We start from the raw sequence: 26,673 nt of genomic DNA on the forward strand, positions 1-26,673 counted from the left end.
GCTACCTGTACCAGATTAGGGCCTACCTATTTCTGTCAAACAGAATATACCAGTAAATGAATGTCAATAGTTTTAGTTCAATTGTCAAAGCGTAATTTTGGAGTGTGAAATTAATTTCATCCAAATTATATTTCAGATATCATTATACATGTAGCATGCTTTAACCTAAACATAATTTGGATTTTTAAACTATTAATCCAGCAATGTGATATGCATTGAGAAAAATAACTGATTGTATCAATTTTATTGAATTAAAGAAGAAACAAACACAATTCATTAGAAGTCAGATATATCCTCGTGAATGGGAAGGCAGGGGGTAGAAATAAAGAGGGAGAGAGAGAGAAATGGGGTTTAACGTCCACTTGACACAAACTAGGTCATTCTGGGACTAACACGCGTTTAATTTTATTTCAGAAATTTGTTTGTGCATAGGGGTCTTTAGCAGTGGGAAAAAACCCACGAGGTTGGATAGGCGACCCTACTTTCTGTCACGAACAACCGGGGAATTGAAACCATGCCGGTTGAATCAATGACAGACCTTTTGATACAGCACGCACATGCTAACCATTCGGCAATCCAACCTCCCAAAGAATATACTTATGCCAGGTTTTGAAGAGATCTGAAGCATGGTAGTCAACTAAGTTGATACTGGGTTATAGTAGCAATGGAATAGCTGGTTAATATAGTTGTTGGCCATGGGGTGGTTGTCATTATACAGTTTAAAACAAACCAATAGTTGGAAAATTATACAACTGTGTTATAATACATTTAGTAAAGCCACTTTATGACAGAAGTTGCATATAAATGTACTAAATTTATTGTCAAATACCCAAAAATTTTGAATCCGTAGCCCTTTTAACTGAAGAAAAAAAAGATATCACACTGTTTTCATCAGTTCTTTCAATAAATGGGATTATAAAGCGATGTATTAAAAGAAGTCACTTGCTTGAGTTGAGCCTTGAGGCCATTTGTTCTGCTTCACTGAACATGACTTGAAAAATATTCACCTGACTGCCTTTTAACAATAATATGAAGGTAAGTCACTTTGTTCTATATTTGTTTTATTTCCGTTGTATTTACATTGTATTTAGATGGGACAATAAAAGTAAGTATATAAATATAGGTAATAGATTGACTAAAATAATCATTAAGTAATAGCCAAACAATAAGTCTAAGTTATATAACTTACAACTTCTTTACTTCTTTTACAAGCAGTACTGTTTTATTTTAGTTTTGTGGAATTCGTTGTTAAATATGTGATCTGCAATCAGCAGTATACAGCTCAACACATCTTTCATTTTTTTTATGTTTTTACCCAACAGGTAAGTGTTTCAGTACAATTTTTTAGTTGGTTATTTATAATGGAGACAAAGTTTTAGCTGTGGAAATATGTATGAAAAGGATTTCAAAAAGTTTATTTTTAAAAGTTTGTAAAAATGGCGTATCAGGTTACTGAATGGCGGATATGATATTGTGTAATTATTACAGTATATCTAATATGTCTAGAGGCAAGGTGTATATTATCTGAATATAATGAAATATTAACATAGATCATATAAAATGATAAAATATATATAAATGAAGATATGTTGCCTAGAGGAATGATGATATACAATTTTGTGTTCTACTTGCCTGAAGAACAAGACTCGACCAGTATATGTAGATTTTAGAGGGTTTTTTTATTTTTGGTTTTAATTTTATTATGGCTTGTTAGGACTAAGAGAAGACCATTTTCAGGAAAATCAAAATCAAAATCCATATGAAATCTTGTGAGCACGCTACATTACATCTTGACAATGATTTTAGAATTATCGGTGATGGGTGCATGTATTAGGGGCCTGAGAAGTCCCCGCCAATTTTTATATGCCCACATTGAAATGTCTGGCAATTGTGGATGCCTTCAAATTGATACACAGTGTTTAAGGTCATCAGACGAAGAAGCCTAGGTTAATGTGTATACAAGGTCATAATTGAACATTGTTTTGAGAATATTAATATGAAATGTTTATTTATTTCAGAAAGATCATGTATTATAAAGTGTTATACTGTGTATCAGTTTGTGTAGTTTGTGTATTATCATATGATTGTAATATACCACCAGGACAATCAACAGGTCCAAAACTTCCGCCTTTACCCAATCAATATGAAGCTAGAATAGAAGCTAATATAAAACAAGTAAAGTGCATTTTTCATATTTTGGAGAAAATGGTGTATTTTTTGTGGATGAATGTATTATATTTTAATCTTAAATGTGAGAGGATTGGGTGCCATCATGAGTTCAATGGAGATAGTTATACACACAGGCAGTGCTTCTGTCAAGGATTCTAGTATGATCCCCGCCTCTCAACCAATTAACTTCTATTAGCATCATTGAGTTATTTAACTTTTGTGGTGGCCTTAACCTCTATCATCTTTTATTGAAACCCCCATGAATAAAATGTCAACCAACCATTGTGGCCATAGATTTAAAAAGGGGTATCTGATGTCTATGATTGTTTTTCCTGTCAACCCTTTTCCCAAATCATTGTCAGTAATGGCATTGCATTCCTAACCTCATGGGTTTTCTCTGGGTGCTCTGGTTTCCCCATTCTTCTAAAGATCTAGAGGGCAGAAGTTTTAGCAGTGTGATAAAGGACTAATTATTACCCCCTTACCCCAAAAACACAAATGTCAAAACCTGATTGACGAAGTATATTCATTGCCTGACAATACTATGTTGATGAAAATTATATTTCAGAAAGGAAAAAGTATCGAGGTTACAGAATATTATGATTACCTTAGTAACAGAGCTGCTATTATGATCATGTCAAATGGGAAATTATTTACATCTATTATAAATTTTAAACAAATGGAAAGATATGATATTCATTCAGGTAAATATATCTTTATAATATACCTAGAGTTTATACTCTGGATTCATGGAATATTTGACTCAAATGTCAACCTTTCATTTTTCCTGTCTAGATTATGTAAGTAGACAATATGTTGATTTTTTCACACAAACATTTCCTTAATTTACCTAAACACTGTCATATTCCCAAATGTTTTGATATTATTTTAACTTCTTTATAGACAAGGTTATTTATTTTTTGAGCTGAAATCTGCTTTCAAGAATATTTATGGCCGTCATCAAGACATTTTTGAACCCAAAAGTTTTCTGTAATGACTATCATTACCAATCTTTTTTGTTGATTTTTATATTCACAATTCATATCAGTTTATACTAGTTTATAGTCTATTTAAGTGTAAATTGTACAATTATAAAAATCTCCAAATAATGATGCCGGTGGAGAGAGTATAAATTGTCTTGATATTATCTTTTTGATGCTGTATTGATCATTGTACTATTTGTATACTGGTATACTGTTTGTGATTTTAGATGGTACATGTAAAACAACAGATTTAAAAGAAAATCATAGAAGTATATTTGGTTTTACTGCTGGTAATGGTTCATCACATGTAGATACAGTAACTGATGTATTTAAATTTGGACAGAAGTTTAATGAAACCTATTTGGGCAGAGATAAGGTAAAAATTGAAACTCAATTATTTAAATTTGGACAGAAGTTTAATGAAACCTATTTTGGCAGAGATAAGGTAAAAGTTAAAACTGATGCGCCAGTCGATAGGAAATAACCACAACGAGACGACATTTGGTTAGTAGATGTTTAATGGCAAAACTCACAATGGCGGGATAAACAATAATGAGAGAATAACTCTCGATATTCCTCAAGGGAGATAACTACGTATTAATATGCCTACTGGCGATGTATTTAAATTCGGACAGAAGTTTAATGAAACCTATTTTGGCAGAAATAATGTAAAAGTTGAAACCACAGATTGCATAAAATTTCTGAGTTATATACTGGACTTCTCCTATCTCCCTATGATCCTGTAGGAATTTTAACCCTTTTATTTGATAAATCAACTATATGAAGACTGATCCCGTTTGTGACAAAAATGATATATCACTTGAAAAGTATTTGAATCAAAATGGAGTCACATCTGTAACATTTTGTCCCGAGGGGTCCTTTTTCCTACGTGATTTACCCTTGCCTGTGGTGCAGGAAGGAGGGCTATCTAGTCAGTCGGATGGGATGAAAAAAATGAGGCTCTGTGTATACATTGGCGTGCACATAAAAGATCCCTTTGCAGTTGGAACTTGATATAAGAGTAGGCCATAGTGCGACTGCCCCGGGCAAAATTTCCCTCATTGCACACTGTATGGCATATGCCCGCCTTCATTAGCCCAGTCGGAGCAGAACAGTGGGACGTTAAACCCCATTTCATTCATTTCCGAAGGATCCCCACCCTCTTTGTTTACATTTACCTTTTATTTGAGGTTTCGGCCACACACCATATATCTGGTATAAAGAATCCATTTTAGGATATTTGTAAAACTCGGATAGCTTTTGTTAATTATATTTTTAGTTTTTTACATATAATTAACCACTCTTTGACTAATTTATCAGAATCTCACAATATATATAAACTGATATATTAAATGTTGATATGTAAATGTTGGTAATATTTTTGTGCTTAAAGGTTCGTGGAATACCTGTCAATCATTGGAGATCATGTCAGCAATGGAAGGAGAAGAAAACCAACTTTACGTTAGATTATTATTTTACTACATCGGATTATCATACAGCTAGTGGACATAAAGAAATACCTGTTAGAGCCGTAATCAATGGAACAGGTAATGTATACATCATTATTTTATAATTTAACAGACTAATATTATGTCATCATATAGCCCTTTTACAATTTTCGGTTGTTCGCTCCATCTTGGTCTCAAAACATGTTGATATAATCCTTTGAAATTTTCTGAAAGTTGAGACATTTAAAAGGCTGAATAATCAAATTTAAAGGTATTATTATGCAGTTGCAGGTTCAGAATGAACACAGGTCACAATTTTTATCTGATTTTGACGAAACTTGATCTAGGTTCCTATCGATATTGGCATGTATCAGACCATAACTTCATGGATTATGGCCCCTGATTGTACGAAAAATTATGTTTTTAGCTTGTGGACACTCTAGAGGTCACAATTTTGATCAGATTTTGATTAAACTTAAAATGTTTGTTTATTACCCAAAGATATCTGTTCCTTTTGATATTCGCACATATTGGACCGTAACTTCTTGGATTATGGCCCCTGATTGTACGATATTTGCGCATATAGGATCCTGTAACTTCCTGGATTATGGAGTCACATTTTTTATCCAATTTTAAAAGACGTTTAAATGTACAAAAGTAGTATATAATACCAAGGTTGTGGACCCTCTAGAAGTCACAATTTTTATCCGATTTTGATGAAACATAAAATATATCTTTATATCCAAAATATCTCAGTCCCTTTCGATATTCGCGCATTTCAGAGTATAACCTCCAGGATTATGGCCCCTAATTGTACGAAAAATTGCTTTTTTTTAGCTTGTCCATTTCTGGCAAAATGTGGGCATATCTTGCCTGGCAACTGCTGGTATTTGAATAAAATAACCAACCAATTACACAGTATTTTTCTGTCATAAACAAGCATTCTCATAAATGGAGTGACAGGTGGACATCAAATTTTTGAATGATCAAATAATATGTCAAATGGAATGTTTGGGAAAAGGAGTCAAATAACTCATACTACTCATTTGTTCAAGGCAGAACCCTCTCAGATTAATAGTAATAGCACCTAACTTTTGAGATGACCGAAGTTGCTAAATCTGTGAAAACTTATATCTGTACCGTGTAAATAGACTATTTATCTTTACAGCTGTAAATGTTGATTCAAAAGGAAAAGAATTGCCTGGAACACACAACTTCAGCCATGTTTATGATTTTGTCTTCTTTAGACCAGGCCCAGTAAAAGATCCACTAGTATTTGAGGTAGTAAGAAGATTTACTTATTTTATAGAAAAACATGAGATGTCCAACAAAGACCAGACTAGATAAATATAATGTTTTAACATTAACCCTTTGTACCCTGGCATATATACCATAAATGGCCCTCCCCCTGGCCTGTGAGGCAAAATTTGGCAATTTTCAGTGACAAAATATAAAATTGCTAATCAGCCAAAGTGCCAACAAAAGTTATATTCCTTTAGTATGGATCATGTGCTACAAGGAAAATAGTTCTGAAATATACATATACTTGTAATATGATTTTTCAAGGCAACATTTGTCATCATAGTTCCACAGTTCACAAAAAAACCTGAAAAAAGTCCAAAGAAAGTGACTATCGTCCCCTTAATCAACATTATTCAAGTCTTCATCATCATTTTCAAGTATTCTAGCCTGTTACACGTCTGTTTGCCATTCATGACCATACAGCCATATTTTCAGGAATATTTGTGTTGTGTCTGCGAGTAAAAGGGGGAAGCCCTTACTGCAGACAGCACATTGTAACACATGTTCTGATGGGTCTAGACTTGATGAAATTCCAACGAAGTCATACCCACAACACATCATCACATGTACAGAGTTGAATTCCTAATGCGTAAGGCTTAGTCGGATAACCAGTCTGCCCGGATATAGATATTAGTATCTTGGCCGGAAAACCGACCAGTCAGGTTCAAAGACATAAAGTAGTTTCAAATGAATGAAGTATTTAAACCAGGAGAGCGTAGCATTTACACAGACTATTAATGAAACCAGCTTGACTATTCTAACAGAGGCGGTTAGACTTTATAGTTATACGCACATTCTTATCCTACTTGAAACTTCCAATTTTTTACATTAGTTTATTTGCCCCATCTTTGTGTTCAGATGACAAATTTAAGCTAACTTATAACAATCACAAGGTTCTTAGATCAGCTTTATCTGAAATGCATACTAAATATCATTATTTTCAATTCCTTATTTATATATGATATTCCTGTTATCTAAAAAAAAAATAGAATCATTCTCTAATATAATGAGCTGTTTTTATTAATAGATACCAAGAGGAACAATTTGTCCAGGAAGAAAACCAACTTTAAAGATGCCAATATTACCAGAACAGTTTTCACTGAATTTAGAGATAGATACATTTGATATAGATAAACCATCTACAGAAAGAGTAGGTTTAATTTTATCTTGTTATAGAGGGTGTGATCTAACATGAAGGATCTACTTGTATGGTTTTTAACCTTATTCCTCAATAACTACTAGGACAACCATGGCTAAGTGAGTATTGTGCTGGCTTGCTGACCAGTGAGTCCCTGGGGTTGACTGAGATATTCCAGCGTGGTTGTCCAGATTTATATACACATTGGTGTGCGCATACAAGAACAAGGGGCAGATTCAGCTACATAAAAAAAAAATTGTAAAACAAAACAACACTTTTATGAGAAAAGTTTCACGGTCGCGTGCTTTATCCTTTATCATCAGATGGGCATTCAAAGTGCGAGATAATGATATAGACATATGTGATATCACAATTAATACTTTGTATCAATGATATTGAATCACAATGTGATCCTATTAATTCCTAATAAAAATTGATGTCAAACATAATTTAGAAATGAGGATGGCATCATGTTAACTGTCAAATTTCCTTAACAGGAACCTGGCAAACCCCACCTCCACCGCAAAAATTCCTGGATCTGCCCTTGAGAATTTTACTCCAATTTACTGAAATTGTTAATTATAAACACCAGTAAACTCTGACATACACAAATTTATTCTCCAATAACTCACTGAGAATATACATATTACATAGACTGGTGAATATACATACAAGTCATGAGTGAAATACCTTGACTGCTGGATGATTGTGATGTCTGTGATCAGCAGGATAGCATCTGAGGTCCTCAGTTCAATACCTGCTTGTAATGTAATGTAATAGGAAATAACAGAGCTTATGAAAATGACATATAGTTTTTAATTTCCCCAACATGTAGGTTATGTTATGTAAATGATTGTTTTTATTAAATATTTTCAGATATATTTTGATTATAATTATGGTTTAATCAGATCTGATCATATAAACCTAGATAAATCAACAAACAAAATCACCACTATTGAAGATTTTAATTTAGGTAAATGTTAATATATTTATATTTGTCAATTATGTCAATTTTTAAAGACTCGTTTGGAAGATTCACTGTGACTGCTTTTGTTTCTATCACACCTGTGATTGACATTGTTTCAACTTTTATTTGGATACTTTTATCTTTATCTGATCACAAAAAAGATCAGGGTTTTTTAATGACAAACAATGATTTTGCCAATGGTGGCATACTATGGTTATCCTTGTTACAAATCTGGTTGTATTATAAGCTCTAAATAAATCTTATCTAAAATTTAATATGATATATATAGTATTAGTAGTTTCAAAATGGACTGTTTTGAGAATGTGACTGTAATTATGCTACTATATGTTGTATAGTAAATATCTGAACTATGTGTGGTTTAATGGTTAAGAACGAGACATTCAGTAATATATTGATAATTGGTACTGCATGAGGAGTTAGTTATTTCAATATATTTTGCAATGTCTTGCCTGAGACAATTAAACAACTTAAAATACAGACACTATTCCACGTTTACATTTCAATAAAATCATCACATGAGTCCAATATTTAAATAATGTAAGATTGGCACATTTCCTGTACCATTATTTGAAATTTTCAAACGAAGATTTGTTATTGAACAAATGTGAAAGAAATTAGGACTAAATACGCAAGATTAAACGATATCCAGGTTACAGTGAAGATTAATATCCATTTATACATGAATAGTATCATATGTCCATTAATAAAATAAAAATATTTGTTTGATTCATAGGCGTGGAGTATATTATAGATGTATTACATGGTAACTGTACAATAAATAAAATAAGTAATGATTCTTATGGTAGTCTAGTATCACAGACAGGTAAAATAAAGATGAGACATGCTGAAGATATACTTAAATATAATAATAGAACTTATATCTACCAGGGCCAGGTAACTATACATGGTTTATCTTTCATTACATAGGGTCGCAGTTCAGTGGACTTAGATCTTAAGGTCTGTCATGGAGTTAAATGTAAGGTTTTCGATCCCAAGCTTGTATGTGACAAGGAGTAGTGTTGACTGTCCATCCTGGTGAGTTTTCTCCGGGTCCTAAGGTTTCTCCTCACTGCTAAAGACATGTACACGCAAGCGAATTATTGTTCTTTGTTTTACTCCTGAAATGACCTAGATTGTGTCAGGTGGACATCAAACACCATTTCTTTCATTATATAGTCTAGAGAGGAGTCAACATAGGCCTAGCCTGTTCCCCAATCTATTTTCAAATAAAATAAAATATTGTTTACAAAAAAAAAATATAGTCTATAAGTATAAAACAAAGTTTTATACATATACTATTCAAAAAAAGTAGGGGATATTTGATTTTGGGGGCATAATACTAAAATATGCAAATGACTACGAAAAAAGTCACTATAGAACCTAACAGAAGAAACATTTCCAGTTACATGTGACGCCCAAACGCACCAATAGCTACCGCATGGAATGCAGGTGATGCTTGGGATCATCATGGGGGTCCAACCCAAGATTTGCACGACTCTGACTTTGAATGTTACAGTCATTGTGGCATTGAATTCCAGGGTGGAAACATCAGTTTAATTGTTTTAGTGACCAGAAAACAAATTTTGATATGCGTCGGCTTACCCAAAATGAAAGGTTACGTGCCCTTGGCATGCTACAGATCGGCACAACACAGGCGGTTGTGGCGCGGACGATGAATGTTTCTCAGTCTGTCATAAGCAGGCTATGGTCCAGATACCGTGATACACAATCTGTACAGGACAGACCACGCTCAGGTCGACAACTCAAGCCCAGGATCGATTTATCCGTACCTTGTCCTTGAGAAATCGTGTCATCACAGCAAATCAGATCAGCGCTCGTCTTCAAACAGACACTGGTTTGAGAGTGAGTGGCCAGACGATTCGGAATCGACTGCATAGGGGTCACCTTCGCGCCCGACGTCCTCGCGTGATCCCTTGTTTGAGAGATCATCACATTCAGGCAAGACGTCTTTGGTGTAGGGATCGTCAACACTGGGATAATCGACGCTGGAGCAATGTGATGTTTTCAGATGAGTCAAGGTTCACTGTTGATTTTTTGGACAGACGTAGGAGGGTGTGGCATCGTCGAAACGAGCGCTTCCAAGACGTTAACGTCATCAGACATGATCGATTTGGGGGTGGTTCTGTTATGGTGTGGGGAGGCATCACTGTTGCTGGAAGAACGGCTTTACATGTTGTTGCAGGGCGTGTTACAGGCCAGTACTACCGGGACAACATCTTGGCAGTCCATGTTGTGCCGTTCGCACGACGTCATGGCCGCCGTTTCATCTTCCAGGATGACAACGCAAGATGTCACACGGCCAGGATCGTTACAGGTTACCTCCAACAACAGAACATCACCACATTACCTTGGCCAGCACTGAGTCCCGACCTCTCCCCCATCGAGCATGTCTGGGACATGCTTGGACAGAGGTTACGTCAACGTCAACAACGTCCTGCCAATGTCCAAGAACTTGCTGCTGCGTTGCAACAGGAATGGGACAATCTGGACCAAAATGACCTTAGACGTCTCATTAGGAGTATGCCACGTCGGATCAATGCTTGTTTGGCAAACAGAGGAGGATTTACCCGTTACTGACTTGGTTGTGATGCTGTGGTAACTTTGCTGTTTGACCCCGGGTATCATTTTACCCTTATAATGGTCAGTCTGTGCCTTACTTAGTCTAACGATCATTTGGAATAAATCGATGAATGTGAACTTCATTTCATTTTGTCATTTGTTTCTTCGTCAGTTTCATTAGGTGACTTTAATAACACTTAAAAATCAAATATCCCCTACTTTTTTTGAATAGTATATATTAAAATACTGTAAAATATTTACAAATTTATGTTATACTTTTGTTATATTTTAGCGAATTTGGCGTGGATTAAGTGCCAATGCTTGGGCTAACTTGAGCAGGGATGGAATTGTACAGGAAATTCTTTTCTTGAAGGTAAGATTAGAATGGTTTTTATATTATAGTGAATTAACACATGCACCCTGAATTGTAAACGTTTTGTACAGAGAACCTTTCAATGGTCACATCGAATACTGACTTTAGTATTCCAATATTCTAAGAATATTCTGATACAATCCAAATGGTCAATTTTAAACTGCTTCTGGTGCATTTGCAGATTTGTTAAACTGTCAATCTTTCAGATAAATATATTTATTTTTAGATATTTTACTGATTAAATTCCATTAGTTTTAATTGATAAACTGTTTGTGTGAGCACTAGGACTACCAGTAAAGAATCTCCTGCTTATTGAACCAGTAGTGTACCATCCTCCTGACATTGTGCTGTTCTATTCCACTGAGGATACCAAAGACTGTACTTTACTGACTGAGTTAACTTAACATATTACTCAATTTTATTATCATGGATGATTGCACTTTAGGTATCTTTTACTTTCAGAAACCAAACCTGCCAGATCTAAAGAAACAACTTCCTGTGTTAATTGGACTTTATTCTAAGAATATATCAAAAACAAAGGTATTAACAAACCCATCTGAGTTGGTTAGTTCACTTGTAACAAATATATCAAACTATTTATATCTGGAATACTGACACCGTCTATAGAATGACTGATTGGTTAGAACTTTGGTACAGATTCAAATGCTGTGGTTTACTTTGCAAGATTAATATGAAAGCAAAGGTACAATAAGTAATCTAATATACATGTCTGTTGAACCACTTTGATCTTTGATTGTGTGTGATATCTCCCTAGTTGAAATCGGATGTAAACAATAGTATTAGAAGTCTTGACAATTTTCTCCCATATCAATATATACAATTCTTGACAATTGAAATAGTGATTACTGCTTTGTTGGTAAGTTTATGTTCATACTAGTGGATACGGGTGGGGGGTTGTGGCTGAATGGTTTAACAATCACAAGGTCTGTCATTGAGTAAAGTGACAGGGTTTTGATTCCCCGCTTGTAAGTGACAAGAAGTTGGGTTACCTGTCAAACCTTGATGGTTTTCTCTGAATCCTCTGATTTCCCAAAGACTCCTAAATGCAAATCACCTACTTTGTGTCGAGTGGACGGTAAACCCCATTTCTCTCTCCCCCTGTCTGTACTAAAAAGTATTCACAGTTCACACTGAAATATTTCTTCAACCATAGAGATCTTATATTTATATAAGAGGTACTGGATATGTGAGAACATTACATTTATTACAGTTTTTGATAATAATCCACCATTTTATTTATTTTTTCTCAAAATTAGGACTCTGGATCTGAGAAGTTTGTTCATTTCTACAATTATCAACCAACCCATTCTGATCTGGATATATATGACATTAGTCTTTGTTATTCAGATGGTCCAAACAAACTGAACATCATGTTGACAATTAAAGGTAAAAGTTTTAACTTCTAAATGCAGTACTTGACTAACTACTTCATATAGTATTATAATACATAGTAATGCATTGTTGTGTTAATATTGGATGTCTATAAGTCTGTTTTAAGACCAGTTCTCACTTGTCAGGGATGGTGTCTGCAGGGCTAATTAGGAACGTGTAGTCAATAGAATGGGAGAAAAAAGGGATGTCCCATGTACAAATTGGCAGTGCATGTAAAAGATTACTTTGCAGATGGAATTCAAAGAAGAGTAGTTAGATACCGGTACTCCACTTTCTGGGCAAAATTCATCTCCTTGCATTGAATAAGGATAGAAATAAAAAATTACTGTATGTTCATTTCCAAATAACCTAAGTTAAGTGTCAACAAAGATATTAAAAACCATTCCTATCTGTAATGGAATTTACAATTTATTGCTGTTAAATATTTCTGAATGTTTTTGTTGTATATTTATTTTGATCAATGGTTATAGGTGATTATGTAAAGGATGTTGAAGGTTACAGATCATATTTTTATACAGCTACTAGAAGTAAACTAGCTAAATTAAGTGGTGTAAAACCATTACGTATAGCTCATTTACAGGTATGGTTATATCATTTTTCTCATGTTTATTAATATAATGGAGTGGTGGTGGATCATTGCATGAGATGCTGGCTCGCAAGCCAGGATGTCTCGGATTTGATCCGGGGGTTGGTCGATAAAGTTCCCTAGGAATTTTCAGCTTGGTTTAGCCATGTCAGTGGTGCCAGGGCCTGGCAAAGAACAGTGTCTAGTCATTCAGATAGGACAAAAAAAAACAGAACACCACTGTCCAGGCAAAACTTTCCTCATAGCACACTGCATGGCCTATGCCCGTCTTCAGTAGCCCAAATAGTAGGACATTAATCCCTCCCATTCCATTTCATTTATTAATATAAATATTTACTGATTATTATTAATCAAATATCACGTCTGGATAATCGTCAGTCATATTAATGCTATAAAAATAATTATTATCAGATCTTTCAATCTACCAGGTGATATTATTTTATAATGATTTTAATTTTATATAATTATTAGATTACAGGAGGTGACAAGATAAATGTTCTATTTTCTATATTGGATAAATCACCAATCTCATCAGGTAAAGTTACCAAATATATAACAACATACTACTTTATTAAATCATATTATATTAGAACTAACATATCCCAAGAGTCAAAAGAAATAGTGTAAAAGAACACACTACAATCTGTAAATTAAACTCAAAATGGCTATAACTTAAAATAGAATTGTATGTGTTTTCAATTATTTTTTTGTAGATAATTCTGCTAATGTGGGAGAAGCATTTCATAAATTAGTTGTTGGGGCCTCAACTAATCCACAGTTTTCAGTTCATTATCCCCACAACAATAAGGTATTTATTTATTGTGAAAATTCCCAACACAAATTGGTCCAACACATTTATATTAAATTTAGGCCACTGTACAATACCAACAGTTTGTTGATAGGTGAGAGGTAAGGGCAGTATATTGACCAACTCAATGACTGCTTGCAACAGACAATTTGAAAGTTCAACATATTCTACCTCCAGATGTGTTAGCAACTTATTTTTATTTAGACCAATAAAATCGCTGTACTTGAACAATAATATTAGGTCCATTATTTCAAATTAATCAGTCAGTTGTTTTCAAAACCCCTAATGACTTTACAGAAGGTTGATACAGGAAATATTGAGCTTCAAACATATGTAATCTGGAGGTGTGTGAATACACATATGAACCATACCTTGTAATATACAGTTAATTATTATAAATACAAGTGAATAATGAATACATATACTTATTTTACTAAGCATGGCATATTTTTACACCCTGAATGTTGTATTTTCAGATGTTTTACATTGAAGCAGATTCAGTATCAACAATCACAAATATCATCTCTACATCAGACACCTTTTCTTCAGGTAATTATAATTTTTTACTGGGGGAATCGTTCTGTTTTTCCCCTTCACCGTTATATATTTCTGATATCACCCCAGGTAGAAGCAAACATTCAGACCAACGAACGATGTCATCAGTGCTAGAAACGTCATTAATGGCAATGTTTTGTGGGGGATTGGTACAATTTGTTTATTTTGTTGCTTCAAGATAATTGTGTATTTCTAATTGATAATAAGTAGTCCTGATGGCATTAGTGACATAATAAACACATTGATGTTCAGTAGGGCACTTGAAAGGGGAAGATTTGAATTTTTTTTACAAGTTGATTTAAGTAGCTGTCATTGTAATCTATCTATTGTAAATATATAGAAGTAAGTGGATTATCTCCTTTAAGGCTACCATACATCTGGAAATGAAATGAAATGAGGTTTATCATCCTACTGTTCTGCTCTGACTGGGCTAATGAAGACAGCCATACATCAAGGTTCTTGCTTCAGTCATATTGTCTGACTAGAGAACTTACCCATCTATCAATTTACATGCCATAAAATTAGAATTTCAAACAATTTAACCTTAGAACACAATAAATACAGTTAAATTTAATGTTTGTATGTGTAAAAACACTTGAATATATATATAAAAGTTGTCATATTCTTTGGATAAAAAATATCTTGCTTATCCAAAGTAAATTAAATACTTCCAAAATTGAGCGACTGGCAAAACTTGAAAGCCCTGCTATACATGTACTCTGATATTTAAAACATTTGGACCTCAAAGTAAACTAATTATTTGTTATTATTGTTTTGATTACAGGAGCAATGGCAGGAGTTGGTGTTGGTATGTTAGTGGTAGGACTAGTTATTGGTATCGCTACCATGTTTATAATACACAGGCGTCTTCAAAGACCTGATGATTGTACAGTACCGTATACACGTAGCAAGGATTAATATGACTCAGTCATTAAAATACAACCAAATAACCTGTCTGTGTTCAAATAACTTAATGATAACTTAACATAATTTGTTGTCACTAGTACTGCACATACAGAAATTAAAAAGATTTTTCTGTATCAATGAAGTAATTTTCAAGGATTAGTTTTGGGCTTCTGAGCTCCCAAGGGACAAAATTCTAGGGAAATCCAGCTTATGCAACAGAGTTGCTGTCCATTTTGAAATTGAAAGTAGATTGGGATTTTGGATAAAATCAAGAGCTTTTCAAGGTGTGAAACCTTATAAAGTAAAATTTGACATTAATTCAAGTTTGTAATTAATATTGTCTTGAATGCCAACTTATGGTCAGGAAATTGGTACGATGTCAAAAAATAATCTTGTGATCGCTGCCTTTTTCTGTCTAGTTAAGTTGTGATGGTGTCATACATTAGGCAGGATATGCATATTATTTCTAGAACACCTGATACTTGACTAATTGGGGAGGGGTGAGTTAGTGATCTACTATCTATTAGCCGAAGGGAAACATATACTACTAATCAGAATTTATTTTTTTAAAACTATTTTTGTAAATAAAGTCTTTCCTTTCATTCATTTATAATAAAGACATTTTTAAAAACAAAACAATTTTAAGTTTCTTTTATTCAAATGTTAACAATTGTATAAGTAATAAAGAACAGGAGTTATCTGGTAACTCAATAAAACGTCTCTACTGATACTCCATTTTAACCTATTATAATCCATACATGAATTCATTTCCCCTCCAGAACACAAGTTTTCAACAAATATACAGATATCCATCAATCCATTTCATTCACTATTCTATCTGTGATCTTTTCAACCATGTGTATACAATGGTTTATAGCTGTTCTAACATTCTTATTCCATGATATAATAATAATAATTTGATGATGAAAATATCATTACAATCATCTTAAAGGGTTTTATATCGGATTAAGAGGTCCAAACAACTCATGGTCTGTCTCTCTTCCCTGAAAAATATGATTACATTGAAATAATTCTTCTATTACGGTAAGTCACAATTGAAGGCACTACAAGCTAGATTGTTCACATATTATCTTATGACATAAGTCAACAAGTACACAACAAATAGCATAAAAATAATTATGCTTGTTAACTGGCCAGCTGGGATATAGATGTTATTATCTTGGTCGGAAAATTGGCCAGTCGGGTTCAAAGGGTTAAACAAGTGGTCGACATGCAAGATACACCTACATTTTGCAAGAGATGGATAGAGAACAAGCTTTTAAAAAAAAAGTAAGGATCTGAAATGTGCGAATATCAACAGGAACTGAGATCTTTGGGACATAAACATATATTTTAAGTTTGAAATTGGACATAACCTTCGTATTGCATACTTTTACACTATTCGTGTACAAGGAGCGCCATTTTGTCGGGTAGTTTAGTTTTGACTTTCCCGAAATTCATTACGGTGCAACAGTGCCATTTTAAACAGTTTTTAAAATCGGATAAAAATTGTGACCTCTTGAGGGTCCACAAGCTAAAAATCTGATTTTTCGTACAATCAGGGGCCATAATCAACAAAGTTATGGTCTGATGTGAACGAATATTGAAAGGAACTGTGTTCTTTGGGATATAAACATATATTTTAAGTTTCATCAAAACTGGATAAAAATTGTGACCTCTACTCTAGGGGGGTCAACAAGCTAAAATCGCAAATTTTTTTTGTACAATCAGGGGTCATAATCCAAGAATTTACGGTCAAAAATGCGCAAATATCGAAAGGAACTGAGATCTTTAGGTTATAAATATACATCAAAATTGGATAAAAACGTGATTTTTCGTACAATCAGGGGTCATAATCCATGAAGTTACCAATAACGAAAGAACCAAGATCTTTTAGAGATAAACCTATTTCAAGTTTGGTCAAAATCGGATAAAAATTGTGACCTGTAGACTGTCCACAAACAAATTGTGGACAGACAGGGGCGACAAAATATAGGTCCACATAAAAATGTGGGTGTATAAAAAATAACTGTAGTGGGAGCAGAAAATAAATGAGTTTAAGTGCACCTCATAAACATTTTATTATACATTAATCTCTATATATATAGATACTGTATTTGGTTGGTGTTTCTTTTTTTTTTAATTTAAATCGTAATTTACCTCATTTAATTTGGCTCTTTTCTGTGTTCTTATTTCATCATCTTCATCTATCATTTCTTCCATTTTTCTTTTATAACTACAATTAAAACTTGCTGATTTAAAACTTGTGACAGTAAAACTTTAGTTTGAACACAAATATGATTGTCTCACTGAAAGGGGGATGGTGTTATCTTTCACTTGTTAAAATTTAAAAATTCAAACCCAAGTGTACAGATATATGCATGCAAATTATCAGTAATAAAATTCTGCCAATACTTCAATTTGTATGGTCCGTAAATATTGGTATTGTTCGGTCCAAATTGACATAAATTTATGCCTATATAGCAATAAGAACACAACCAAAGTCAAACTGTTTAGATAGTCATTTTGTTTTTAGAAACTTTTAAATCTTATTAATATAAACAGTGTAATTTGGTTTTATATTAAATACATACATGTAAGTTAACAAACGATATATTTTAAGTAATACCTACATTTCACTTTCTGGATTATTTTCCTGGTTTCGACATTTTTCTAGTTTTTTCTGTATAATTTGAATCAGTTCTCTTTGTAGTGGTTCTTGGTTTTTAATCATATATCGAATTCCTGTAATAAATTTAACGGTAGTAATCATGTTTAATGTCTTAAACATCATCTTGATGAAGATAATTTTGATGAAAGATGAGAAAGGATCATGGTTGACTAGTTATCATACTAAAGATGCATTATAAAGAGCTAAATAGGATTATTGCACGTCTTTATTTTGGATTCAAATGTTATTTAAACTTATATATTAAACTTATATCTATACCTTTATCTTTATTTTGGATTCAAATGTTATATACAGTGTAATATAGAGTCTATATTTAAAATCTCCTAATGTATTCTAAAATACAACATACACAAACATTACTTACTTTTAACTTGATAAATAGTTTTCTGTAGATCATCTTCAGAAGAACCAAGCAACAATGTTCCAGTAACATAACTGAAATAAAAACAGTTGAAATTATATTGTAACAGCATGATAAAATGAATCAAAGTATATTGTCAACTGTCAAATTCACCAAACTTGCCATTTCACTACAGAAAGTGGTAATTGTGTAGTGTTGGTCCAATTATAACTCAACTGATGGCAACCAAATTTGGTAGGTAGTGCCAATTTAGATTTTTCATAATAAATGCAGAAGGTCAGGGGAAGGGCATATTTGGGCCCTTATTAATAAGCTGTTGTATTTGTTTAAAATCATGACAATAATAAAGGACATGAAGCACTCACTTGTCAAGATTAATTCCTTCTTTAGATGAACTAGCTAACAATGCTGAAAGAGCAATCTGAAAAATTAAATAGAATGTACATGTATCATAAAACAGAATTCTACAAAACAGGAGATTTTGATTGTCAGCTATAATCAACCTTGACAATAGGCCCACTATTAATAGCGTATGACATATCATAGCACCAGTTGTTGACAAATTAAAATCTTGTTTATGTTCACATTGAATTATTTACCCAAATATTGGAGACATAATCCTACAATTTAAATAAACATTTCTGTGTCATTTAAAATGTACATAATTTATTTTATGATCACTTTCTCCCTTGATCACAGAATACATTAAGCAGCATTTCACAAACAATGAGATAAACTACAGTCAAACTTGTTGAAATATTTGTAAACAACATACCTGTGATGGTGAGAATATTAAACTAGCATCTGTACCAAGAGATTGATCTATAAATTCCTCAGCTATTTTTCTTAATTTCTCAGCATCACAATGATCTTTATATCTTGTCTGTAAAATCCAAAATGACTTGTGAAATGTTGATGTAAATATTACATTTCAAATGCTTCATAAATTATTGTTGAACTGGAGAAGTTAAAGCTCACAAAATATAATATCCAATCTCAAAAAATCCTTTTGAGGACTGGTGCCATAGCTCTGTGAATAACTGATGCACAGCTAAAAATATAGATAGAATTCCTCCTTATCACTGCTTGAGCAATTGTCTCAAATTTCAAAACAATTTTAAAGCCACTTTGCTATATAGTATAATGGTGAGATAAATCTGGGCCTAATTACCTTTAAATCAATGAGAAGTCCTTCTAAAGCACGAAATGAATTGTGTATAGTAAGATGATAATGAATCTTCTGCATCAATAATAATTCAAAACCAAGAATTATATCAGCAAATTTCTCTCTATCGCCCTTTAAGTTCTTGACAAACTGACCAATTGGAACATAAAATTCTTCTACTTTACATGATAGATACATACATGTCAACCTGTAAAATACAAATCTAATCGTAAATTAGATAATGGTGGGCCAAAATTATCAAAATGTATATTTAAAGTCTCTGATTATCATTTGCAAAATTTTGAATCCCTTGCCACCTACACAATACCGTGAAAATCGAATATCTAAAAAGGAATATCAGTCCAAATATGGTTCTATTCTGTTTGGTATTTACAAAGTTATGATGATTATAAGAGTACTATAAATTACATTAGAACACACAGTTAACTAATAAAATCAAAGATTTGATTTAAAAATCTTACATGATGTCTCTTGGATGATAATCCATGACAGAATTGTGAACATAAAATCTCTTGAAGAACGCTAAAGATGTACCCTGAAATATAAACAGATACTGGTCAATTGCCATTTGTTAAAAAAAAAAAAAGCTGTGTCCTCAAGGAAATTAGGTTTCTCAGCACAACATGAAAATTTATTTTTTAACTAGAAGTATATTTTCAAATTATAATGACAAACTTAAACAGGCATTATGCAAGAGCTAAATCTGCCAATTGCATGTCTTTCTTTATGCCTTAAATGTAATATAAATTATTAATTAGACATTTATAAACATGACAAGACCATAAGCTCCAAGCTTAAGTAGATTAGAATGGTTCAGCTATTTAATGATACCGTATAATTTAAAAATGGAGAAGCGAGGCTAAGCCTTGAATATACCAGTAGCGTGGTTACGATATCTTGTCAAAACTACAACAAGCGGTTGCCATGCAAGATACGCCCACATTTTGCAAGAGATGGACAGAGAACAAGCTCAAAAAAAGAAGTGATTTTTTGTACAATCAAGGGCCATAATTCAGGAAATTATGATCCAATATGTAAGAATATCGAAAGGAACCAAGATCTTTGGGTTATAAATATGTATTTCAAGTTTCATCAAAATCGGATCAAAATTGTGACCTCTATAGGGTCCACAACCTTGATATACCATATTTTTACGCTATTTGAGAACGAACGGCGGCCATTTTGTCTGTCAATTTTGGGCCAATTTTCACGAAATTCAAACTCCGTCGTCCTTAGGGTGGAAAGGTGACATAATAATACGTTTTTTTAAATCTGATAAAAATTATGACCTATATAGGGTCCACAAGCTAAAAACGCGATTTTTCGTACAATCAGGGACCATAATTCAGGAAGTTAAGGTCCGATATGCGCGAATATCGAAAGGAACCGAGATCTTTGGGTTATAAAATTACATTTCAAGTTTCAACAAAATTGGATAAAAATTGTGACCTCTATAGGGTCCACAACCTTGATATACCATATTTTTACGCTATTTGAGAACGAACGGCGGGCAGTTTGTCTGTCAATTTTTGGACGATTTTCATGAAATTCGACCTCAGCTGTTTTTAGGGTGTAACGGTGATATAATAATACGTTTTTTTAAATTGGATAAAAATTATGACCTCTATAGGGTCCACAAGCTAAAAACGCGATTTTTCGTACAATCATGGGCCATAATTCAGGAAGTTACGGTACGATATGCGCGAATATTGAAAGGAACCGAGATCTTTGGGTTATAAACTTACATTTCAAGTTTCATCAAAATCGGACAAAAATTGTGACCTCTATAGGGTCTACAACCTTGATATACCATATTCTTACGCTATTTGAGAACGAACGGCAGCCATTTTGTCTGTCAATTTTGGGCCGATTTTCACAAAATTCGAACTCAGTCGACCCTAGGGTGTAACGGTGATATAATAATACTTTTTTTTATATCGGATAAAAATTATGACCTCTATAGGGTCCACAAGCTAAAAACGCGATTTTTCGTACAATCAGGGGCCATAATTCAGGAAGTTACGGGCCGATATGCGCGAATATCGAAAGGATCCAAGATCTTTGGGTTATAAACTTACATTTCAAGTTTCAACAAAATCGGATAAAAATTGTGACCCCTATAGGGTCCACAACCTTGATATACCATATTCTTACGCTATTTGGGAATGAACGGCGGCCATTTTGTCTGTCAATTTTGGGCCGATTTTCACGAAATTCGAACTCAGTCGTCTTTAGGGTGTAACGGTGATATAATAATACGTTTTTTTAAATCGGATAAAAATTATGATCTCTATCGGGTCCACAAGCTAAAAACGCAATTTTTCATACAATCAGGGACCATAATTCAGGAAGTTACGGTCCGATATGTGCGAATATCGAAAGGAACCAAGATCTTTGGGTTATAAACTTACATTTCAAGTTTCAACAAAATCGGATAAAAATTGTGACCTCTATAGGGTCCACAACCTTGATATACCATATTCTTACGCTATTTGGGAATGAACGGCGGCCATTTTGTCTGTCAATTTTGGGCCGATTTTCACGAAATTCGAACTCAGTCGTCCTTAGGGTGTAACGAAGATATAATAATACGTTTTTTTAAATCGGATAAAAATTATGATCTCTATCGGGTACACCAGCTAAAAACGCGATTTTTCGTACAATCAGGGGCCATAATTCAGGAAGTTACAGTCCGATATGCGCGAATATCGAAAGGAACCAAGATCTTTGGGTTATAAACTTACATTTCAAGTTTCAACAAAATCGGATAAAAATTGTGACCTCTATAGGGTCCACAACCTTGATATACCATATTTTTACGCTATTTGAGAACGAACGGCGGCCATTTTGTCTGTCAATTTTGGGCCGATTTTCACGAAATTCAAACTCAGTCGTCCTTAGGGTGTAACGGTGATATAATAATACGTTTTTTTAAATCGGATAAAAATTATGACTTCTATAGGGTCCGATATGCGCAAATATCAAAAGGAACCGAGATCTTTGGGTTATAAACTTACATTTCAAGTTTCAACAAAATCAGATAAAAAATTGTGACCTCTATAGGGTCCACAAGCTAAAAACGTGATTTTTCGTACAAACAGGGGCCATAATCCATGAAGTTTCGATCCGATACATGCCAATATCGAAAGCAGCCAAGATTTTTTTGGGATAAAGCTATATTTCAAGTTTCGTCAAAATCGGACAAGAATTGTGACCTGTAGAGAGTCCACAAACAAATTGTGGACGGACGTCCGGATGGACAGGAGCGACGACAATATACGTCCACATGAAAATGTGGGCGTATAAAAACTTATAACTTCGCCCAGAATAAAGATATTTGAATGAAATTTTCAATATATTCATTTTGCATTATGTATTTTTTAACTATTATTAATAGCAAGAATGGTCGTCAGTGCTTTACCTAAATCTTACATAATGTCTCCTTAAAGAAGAAGTAAAATGGTTACTTACAACAACACATTTGGGCATTGGAGGTTGAAATTTACCACAGAACTCTTTTAATACATATTCAAAATGTCTGACCAGTTGTCTTTCTTCACTTTGTGTCAAGAATTCTTTAGCTCTTTCTTCTTCCTAAATATTTAACAAAAATTCAGTGACTGAATGGCATAAATATTTAGATGAAGTTTTTGATTGCTGACATTTTGGTGTTTTATCAATGGTGGTTTGAGACTATAGTATACAAACCTCTCAGTCAACCAGTATAATAAAACTGCAAGTTTTAGGATTGACTATTTTTCCATTCTACAAACACATGTTTCAGTCAACCAAATGAGTGTTTTGTATATGATGAGAAACCTAGTGTCATAAAAGAGCTCCTGAAATCTAACACCAGTCGCATCAATAAAACATTTTTTTTGTCATTTTTGTGTAAAAAAATAGTTTATTTGCATCCAAGGATTAAAAATTATACTTTTATGCATATTAGTATGATGTGCATATGTATAAATATTTCAATTACAATTTGCCGAAAATTTATAATGTTATAATTTACCGACAAACCACTGGCATGTTTTGCAAGATATTTTTCACTTGTTTCTGCTCTCAGTTGCTTTATTTCATTTTCACCACTGAAGGTCCAAAATTTTAAATGAGTGCTGCTGGCAAACATGAATGAAGCTCTCTTAAATAATTATGTCCGAATCTTCAACAAAACCTGATAAGGAATAAAAAACTACAGGTTAATCAACAAAACATATCCTCACAAGGATGGCGGTATATTAGATTCAAAATTCTAACATGCTATCGTCTAATTTCTAACTTCTATTCATGTAATTTCTAACTTCTATTCATGTAATTTCTAAATTAAGACAATGTATAATCCAACTTCTTTATTTGTTCAGAGTAAATTTTAATTTTGTTTCATCTTATTTCTATTATTAAGACGAAAAATGTCTACTTCATTGTCGTTTTACACGATAATCATGAATGTTGACCAAATTTAAAATTTTGATACCTAGTACCTAGCAACCATCATTATGACGTCGTTCGCTGTCACCACCGTGAACTCAATTTGGCACCCGATCGGGACCATTATGTTGATAATGATTGTTGCTAGGCATAAGTGTAGAAAATTCTAAATTCGTTGATGTTCATGCTAAAGGTGTAAAGCATCAATGAAGAAGACGTTTTTCATCTAAATAATAGAAATAAGATGAAATAGAATTAAAATTTACGCTGAACAAATAAAGAAATTGGATTATAAATTGTCTTAATTTAAAAATTACATGAATAGAAGTTAGAAATTACATGAATAGAAGTTAAATTACATAAACAGAAGTCAGAATTTAGACAATAGCACGTTAGAATTTTGATTCTAATATACCGCCATATACAAGCAGATTATTTACTTAACATATTAAAATATCTGTTAAATTATATCTCAACATAAAATATTGTCTTTTAGTTTTAAAAAATCTTGTAATAGCAAACTACAAGTTATACAAGCAATGTCTGAAATCATAGTGACAGATACATTCGTCTTGTCAATCTCGCTTGATTGAAGCAGATCCCCAAATCAAAAGAGGCAAGGAACTGTCACAAAATTTCAACACTTGTGTCCAAACGAATAAACCACAAATAGATCTTGATCTCCACCCACCCACCTTCTCAATTGCTTTCAACGCCACTGACTGGTGATGGAGACTTAGAGAAACGGGATCAAAAATCACTGAGTCCAGTTACGGACACAGGTGGATTTTTATGCGCCTGTCTCATTCAACCATCAGTTTCACAGGTTATTTGTTTGTTTCTGTTTCTGTTTCTGTATTAATACCCAGACTCACTCAAAGCTGAGTATTATGCTGGGGGTTTGGATGCAATTGTTAAAATTTTGTGACAGTGTTAACTTTCCTTATGGATACAAGATTTTAAAGAAAATTTATGATGTTGAATGTGAAATAAATCACAAAGTTTATTCAGATTTTTCTTTTTTTCTGGGGGAAAGCATCTGCATTCTTTTAATTACTTGAAAATTGAGTTGAAACCTTTAACTGACAATGAACATTAATGTTTTGTTGTGGATACATTTTTGTACTTTCATAACTGATAACAGATAATAACACCAAGTTTAACAATAACCTAAACGTTATAGAAGTAAAATACCATGCATGAACTAATATACCGAATAATTGTGTATTTGTGCCTAACACAGTTCAATTTCAGGAACAGAATAATTAAAGGGAAATTACTCTAATTTTAGTCTCGGTTGTCAAAATGTGGTGCGAAACAAAGATTAATTGGACTTGTTGCTGGCGTCTAAATCTATCTTATGAGTTAAGTCCCTTGACTTTCACAACACGCAGTATATTTTGTAAATTTTGCTATTATTTATTTACATTTTGTTTTACGTTTTAAGGTGAGCTAATAAGATTGATAAACCTTCCCAAGCTAACATCCCATAACCAAATACAGAACCGAACAACGTTGGTTATTTTTAACCTGGCCTCTGGCGCCGGTTTATTTGTCTTACAGTTACACAACAACGACACTTCTACTTGATTAAGTTCCAGTTCCACTGATTGAATAATTATGAATAAGTCCTACACTACTCTACTCTACTAGTAGTAGTAGTAAGGGGAGCCACAGCTTTTCAGTGGGTAGGACATTGGCTCGTTAACCAGGAGATTCTGTGATCGATCCCTGCGTTGGCTGAGAAAGTTCATCAAGCTTTTCCGGCGTGGTTCCCCCTTGGCCTTGTCAGTGATACGGAGGGCCTGGCAAAGGACAACCTATAGTCATTTGAATGGGACAAAAAAAATGAGGTCCCTTGTACACATTGGCGTGCATGTAAAAGAACCTGTGACAGTTAGCCGTAGTGACGTTGTCCAGGCAAAATTTCCCTCATAGCACATTGCATGCTTGGCGTATGCAGTGCATGTCTTCACTAGCCCAGGCAGTAGGAGCAAAACAGCAGGACGTTAAACCCCATTTCATTTCATTTCATTTCCTACTAGTAGGTCTACTATATGACTGTTTTTAAAGTGACTGATTGGTATTAATTAATTTGCCCATTATTAGGGAGTTTAGCTGATCATATCCCAGATTACAGTCATGTCAGTTATCAAGCCAGATGGACAATATTTACTCCAACCTTACTCGTGAAATACTATTACTGGTAGTATGTTTCTGTTGACATTGTTAATGTCATTCATTCCTTCATTTGGCTATAAATTGATTGCCCCCGAATGCTAAAGTTCTGCACCAGTACAATCTGAGTGATAATTATGTGTAATGTGATATATATTTTTTTGTTATATTGATTTTTTACATGTATTTCAGACAAGTAGAAGACACAGCTTAATTCCTGTCAGTGCTTTGTTTCCATGATGGCAAGTGAAGATGATCAGTCTGCGACTGATATTTCTATCTATGAAGAGATGTTTCAAAATCGTTATACAGAAGATGATCCAGACTACAAACAAACATTGACAAGGCCGGTTATTGGTCCACCATGTGCTAAAAACTGGTATGTGAAGCCAAAAAGAAATGATTGGAATCGTCAAGGGTAGGTATAATGCCAGATGGGTATATATATAAGTATATTGTTACATTGTTTTGATTGACAGCTTTATTGTTAATTACATTATCTGTTATATAATTATGAAATCAGCTAAGAAAAGAAATGCAGCATAGCCTCAGCCTACTTGATGGTCTCAATGATTT

At 33.5% G+C, this 26,673-nt stretch overlaps 2 protein-coding genes across 6 annotated transcripts; one reads left to right on the plus strand and one right to left on the minus strand.

Moving 5' to 3' along the window:
- The first annotated feature begins 1,016 nt into the window (after nucleotides 1–1,016).
- Nucleotides 1,017–15,882, plus strand: LOC126816884 (uncharacterized). 3 transcript variants are annotated; one of them, XM_050543676.2, is made up of 18 exons: nucleotides 1,017–1,035; nucleotides 1,232–1,322; nucleotides 2,019–2,175; nucleotides 2,738–2,873; nucleotides 3,380–3,528; nucleotides 4,546–4,699; nucleotides 5,769–5,881; nucleotides 6,930–7,052; nucleotides 7,917–8,013; nucleotides 8,762–8,922; nucleotides 10,901–10,981; nucleotides 11,444–11,521; nucleotides 12,259–12,388; nucleotides 12,865–12,974; nucleotides 13,452–13,515; nucleotides 13,694–13,788; nucleotides 14,265–14,337; nucleotides 15,128–15,882. In XM_050543676.2, exons 2-18 carry the CDS (start codon nucleotides 1,306–1,308, stop codon nucleotides 15,259–15,261), a joined length of 1,872 nt encoding a protein of 623 aa, XP_050399633.1. In that variant the 5' UTR covers nucleotides 1,017–1,035; nucleotides 1,232–1,305; the 3' UTR covers nucleotides 15,262–15,882. The 3 variants fall into 3 exon arrangements, with proteins under 3 accessions (XP_050399633.1, XP_050399632.1, XP_050399634.1); XM_050543675.2 differs by lacking the exon at nucleotides 1,017–1,035 and adding an exon at nucleotides 1,059–1,105; XM_050543677.2 differs by lacking the exons at nucleotides 1,017–1,035; nucleotides 1,232–1,322 and adding an exon at nucleotides 1,090–1,105.
- A 3-nt stretch (nucleotides 15,883–15,885) lies between these two features.
- On the minus strand, nucleotides 15,886–25,196 carry LOC126816885 (cyclin-H). Of its 3 annotated transcripts, none has more exons than XM_050543679.1 (11): nucleotides 25,133–25,196; nucleotides 23,504–23,665; nucleotides 22,960–23,082; nucleotides 19,950–20,023; nucleotides 19,474–19,675; nucleotides 19,078–19,185; nucleotides 18,668–18,723; nucleotides 18,306–18,376; nucleotides 17,883–17,994; nucleotides 17,410–17,485; nucleotides 15,886–16,253 (listed from the first exon to the last, which is right to left on the minus strand). In XM_050543679.1, exons 2-11 carry the CDS (start codon nucleotides 23,618–23,620, stop codon nucleotides 16,206–16,208), a joined length of 987 nt encoding a protein of 328 aa, XP_050399636.1. In that variant the 5' UTR covers nucleotides 23,621–23,665; nucleotides 25,133–25,196; the 3' UTR covers nucleotides 15,886–16,205. The 3 variants fall into 3 exon arrangements, with proteins under 3 accessions (XP_050399636.1, XP_050399637.1, XP_050399638.1); XM_050543680.1 differs by having other exon boundaries at nucleotides 25,114–25,182; XM_050543681.1 differs by having other exon boundaries at nucleotides 25,090–25,174.
- Between the last annotated feature and the right edge of the window lie 1,477 nt (nucleotides 25,197–26,673).

The sequence above is a fragment of the Patella vulgata genome, chromosome 3 (assembly GCF_932274485.2).
Source record: "Patella vulgata chromosome 3, xgPatVulg1.2, whole genome shotgun sequence".
In the NCBI taxonomy this organism is placed as follows: domain Eukaryota; kingdom Metazoa; phylum Mollusca; class Gastropoda; family Patellidae; genus Patella; species Patella vulgata.

Bases quoted from the DNA above. Each gene is read 5' to 3' on its own strand.
- LOC126816884 (XM_050543676.2), top strand. The intron at 7,053-7,916 runs GTAGGTTTAATT...AAATATTTTCAG, and splicing joins ATAAACCATCTACAGAAAGA to ATATATTTTGATTATAATTA. The intron at 11,522-12,258 runs GTATTAACAAAC...TCTCAAAATTAG, and splicing joins AGAATATATCAAAAACAAAG to GACTCTGGATCTGAGAAGTT.
- LOC126816885 (XM_050543679.1), bottom strand. From the start codon at position 23,620: ATGTTTGCCAGCAGCACTCATTTAAAATTTTGGACCTTCAGTGGTGAA. The intron at 23,083-23,503 runs GTAAATTATAAC...TTAAATATTTAG, and splicing joins AACATGCCAGTGGTTTGTCG to GAAGAAGAAAGAGCTAAAGA. The intron at 17,995-18,305 runs GTAAGTAATGTT...AATTTATTACAG, and splicing joins AACTATTTATCAAGTTAAAA to GAATTCGATATATGATTAAA.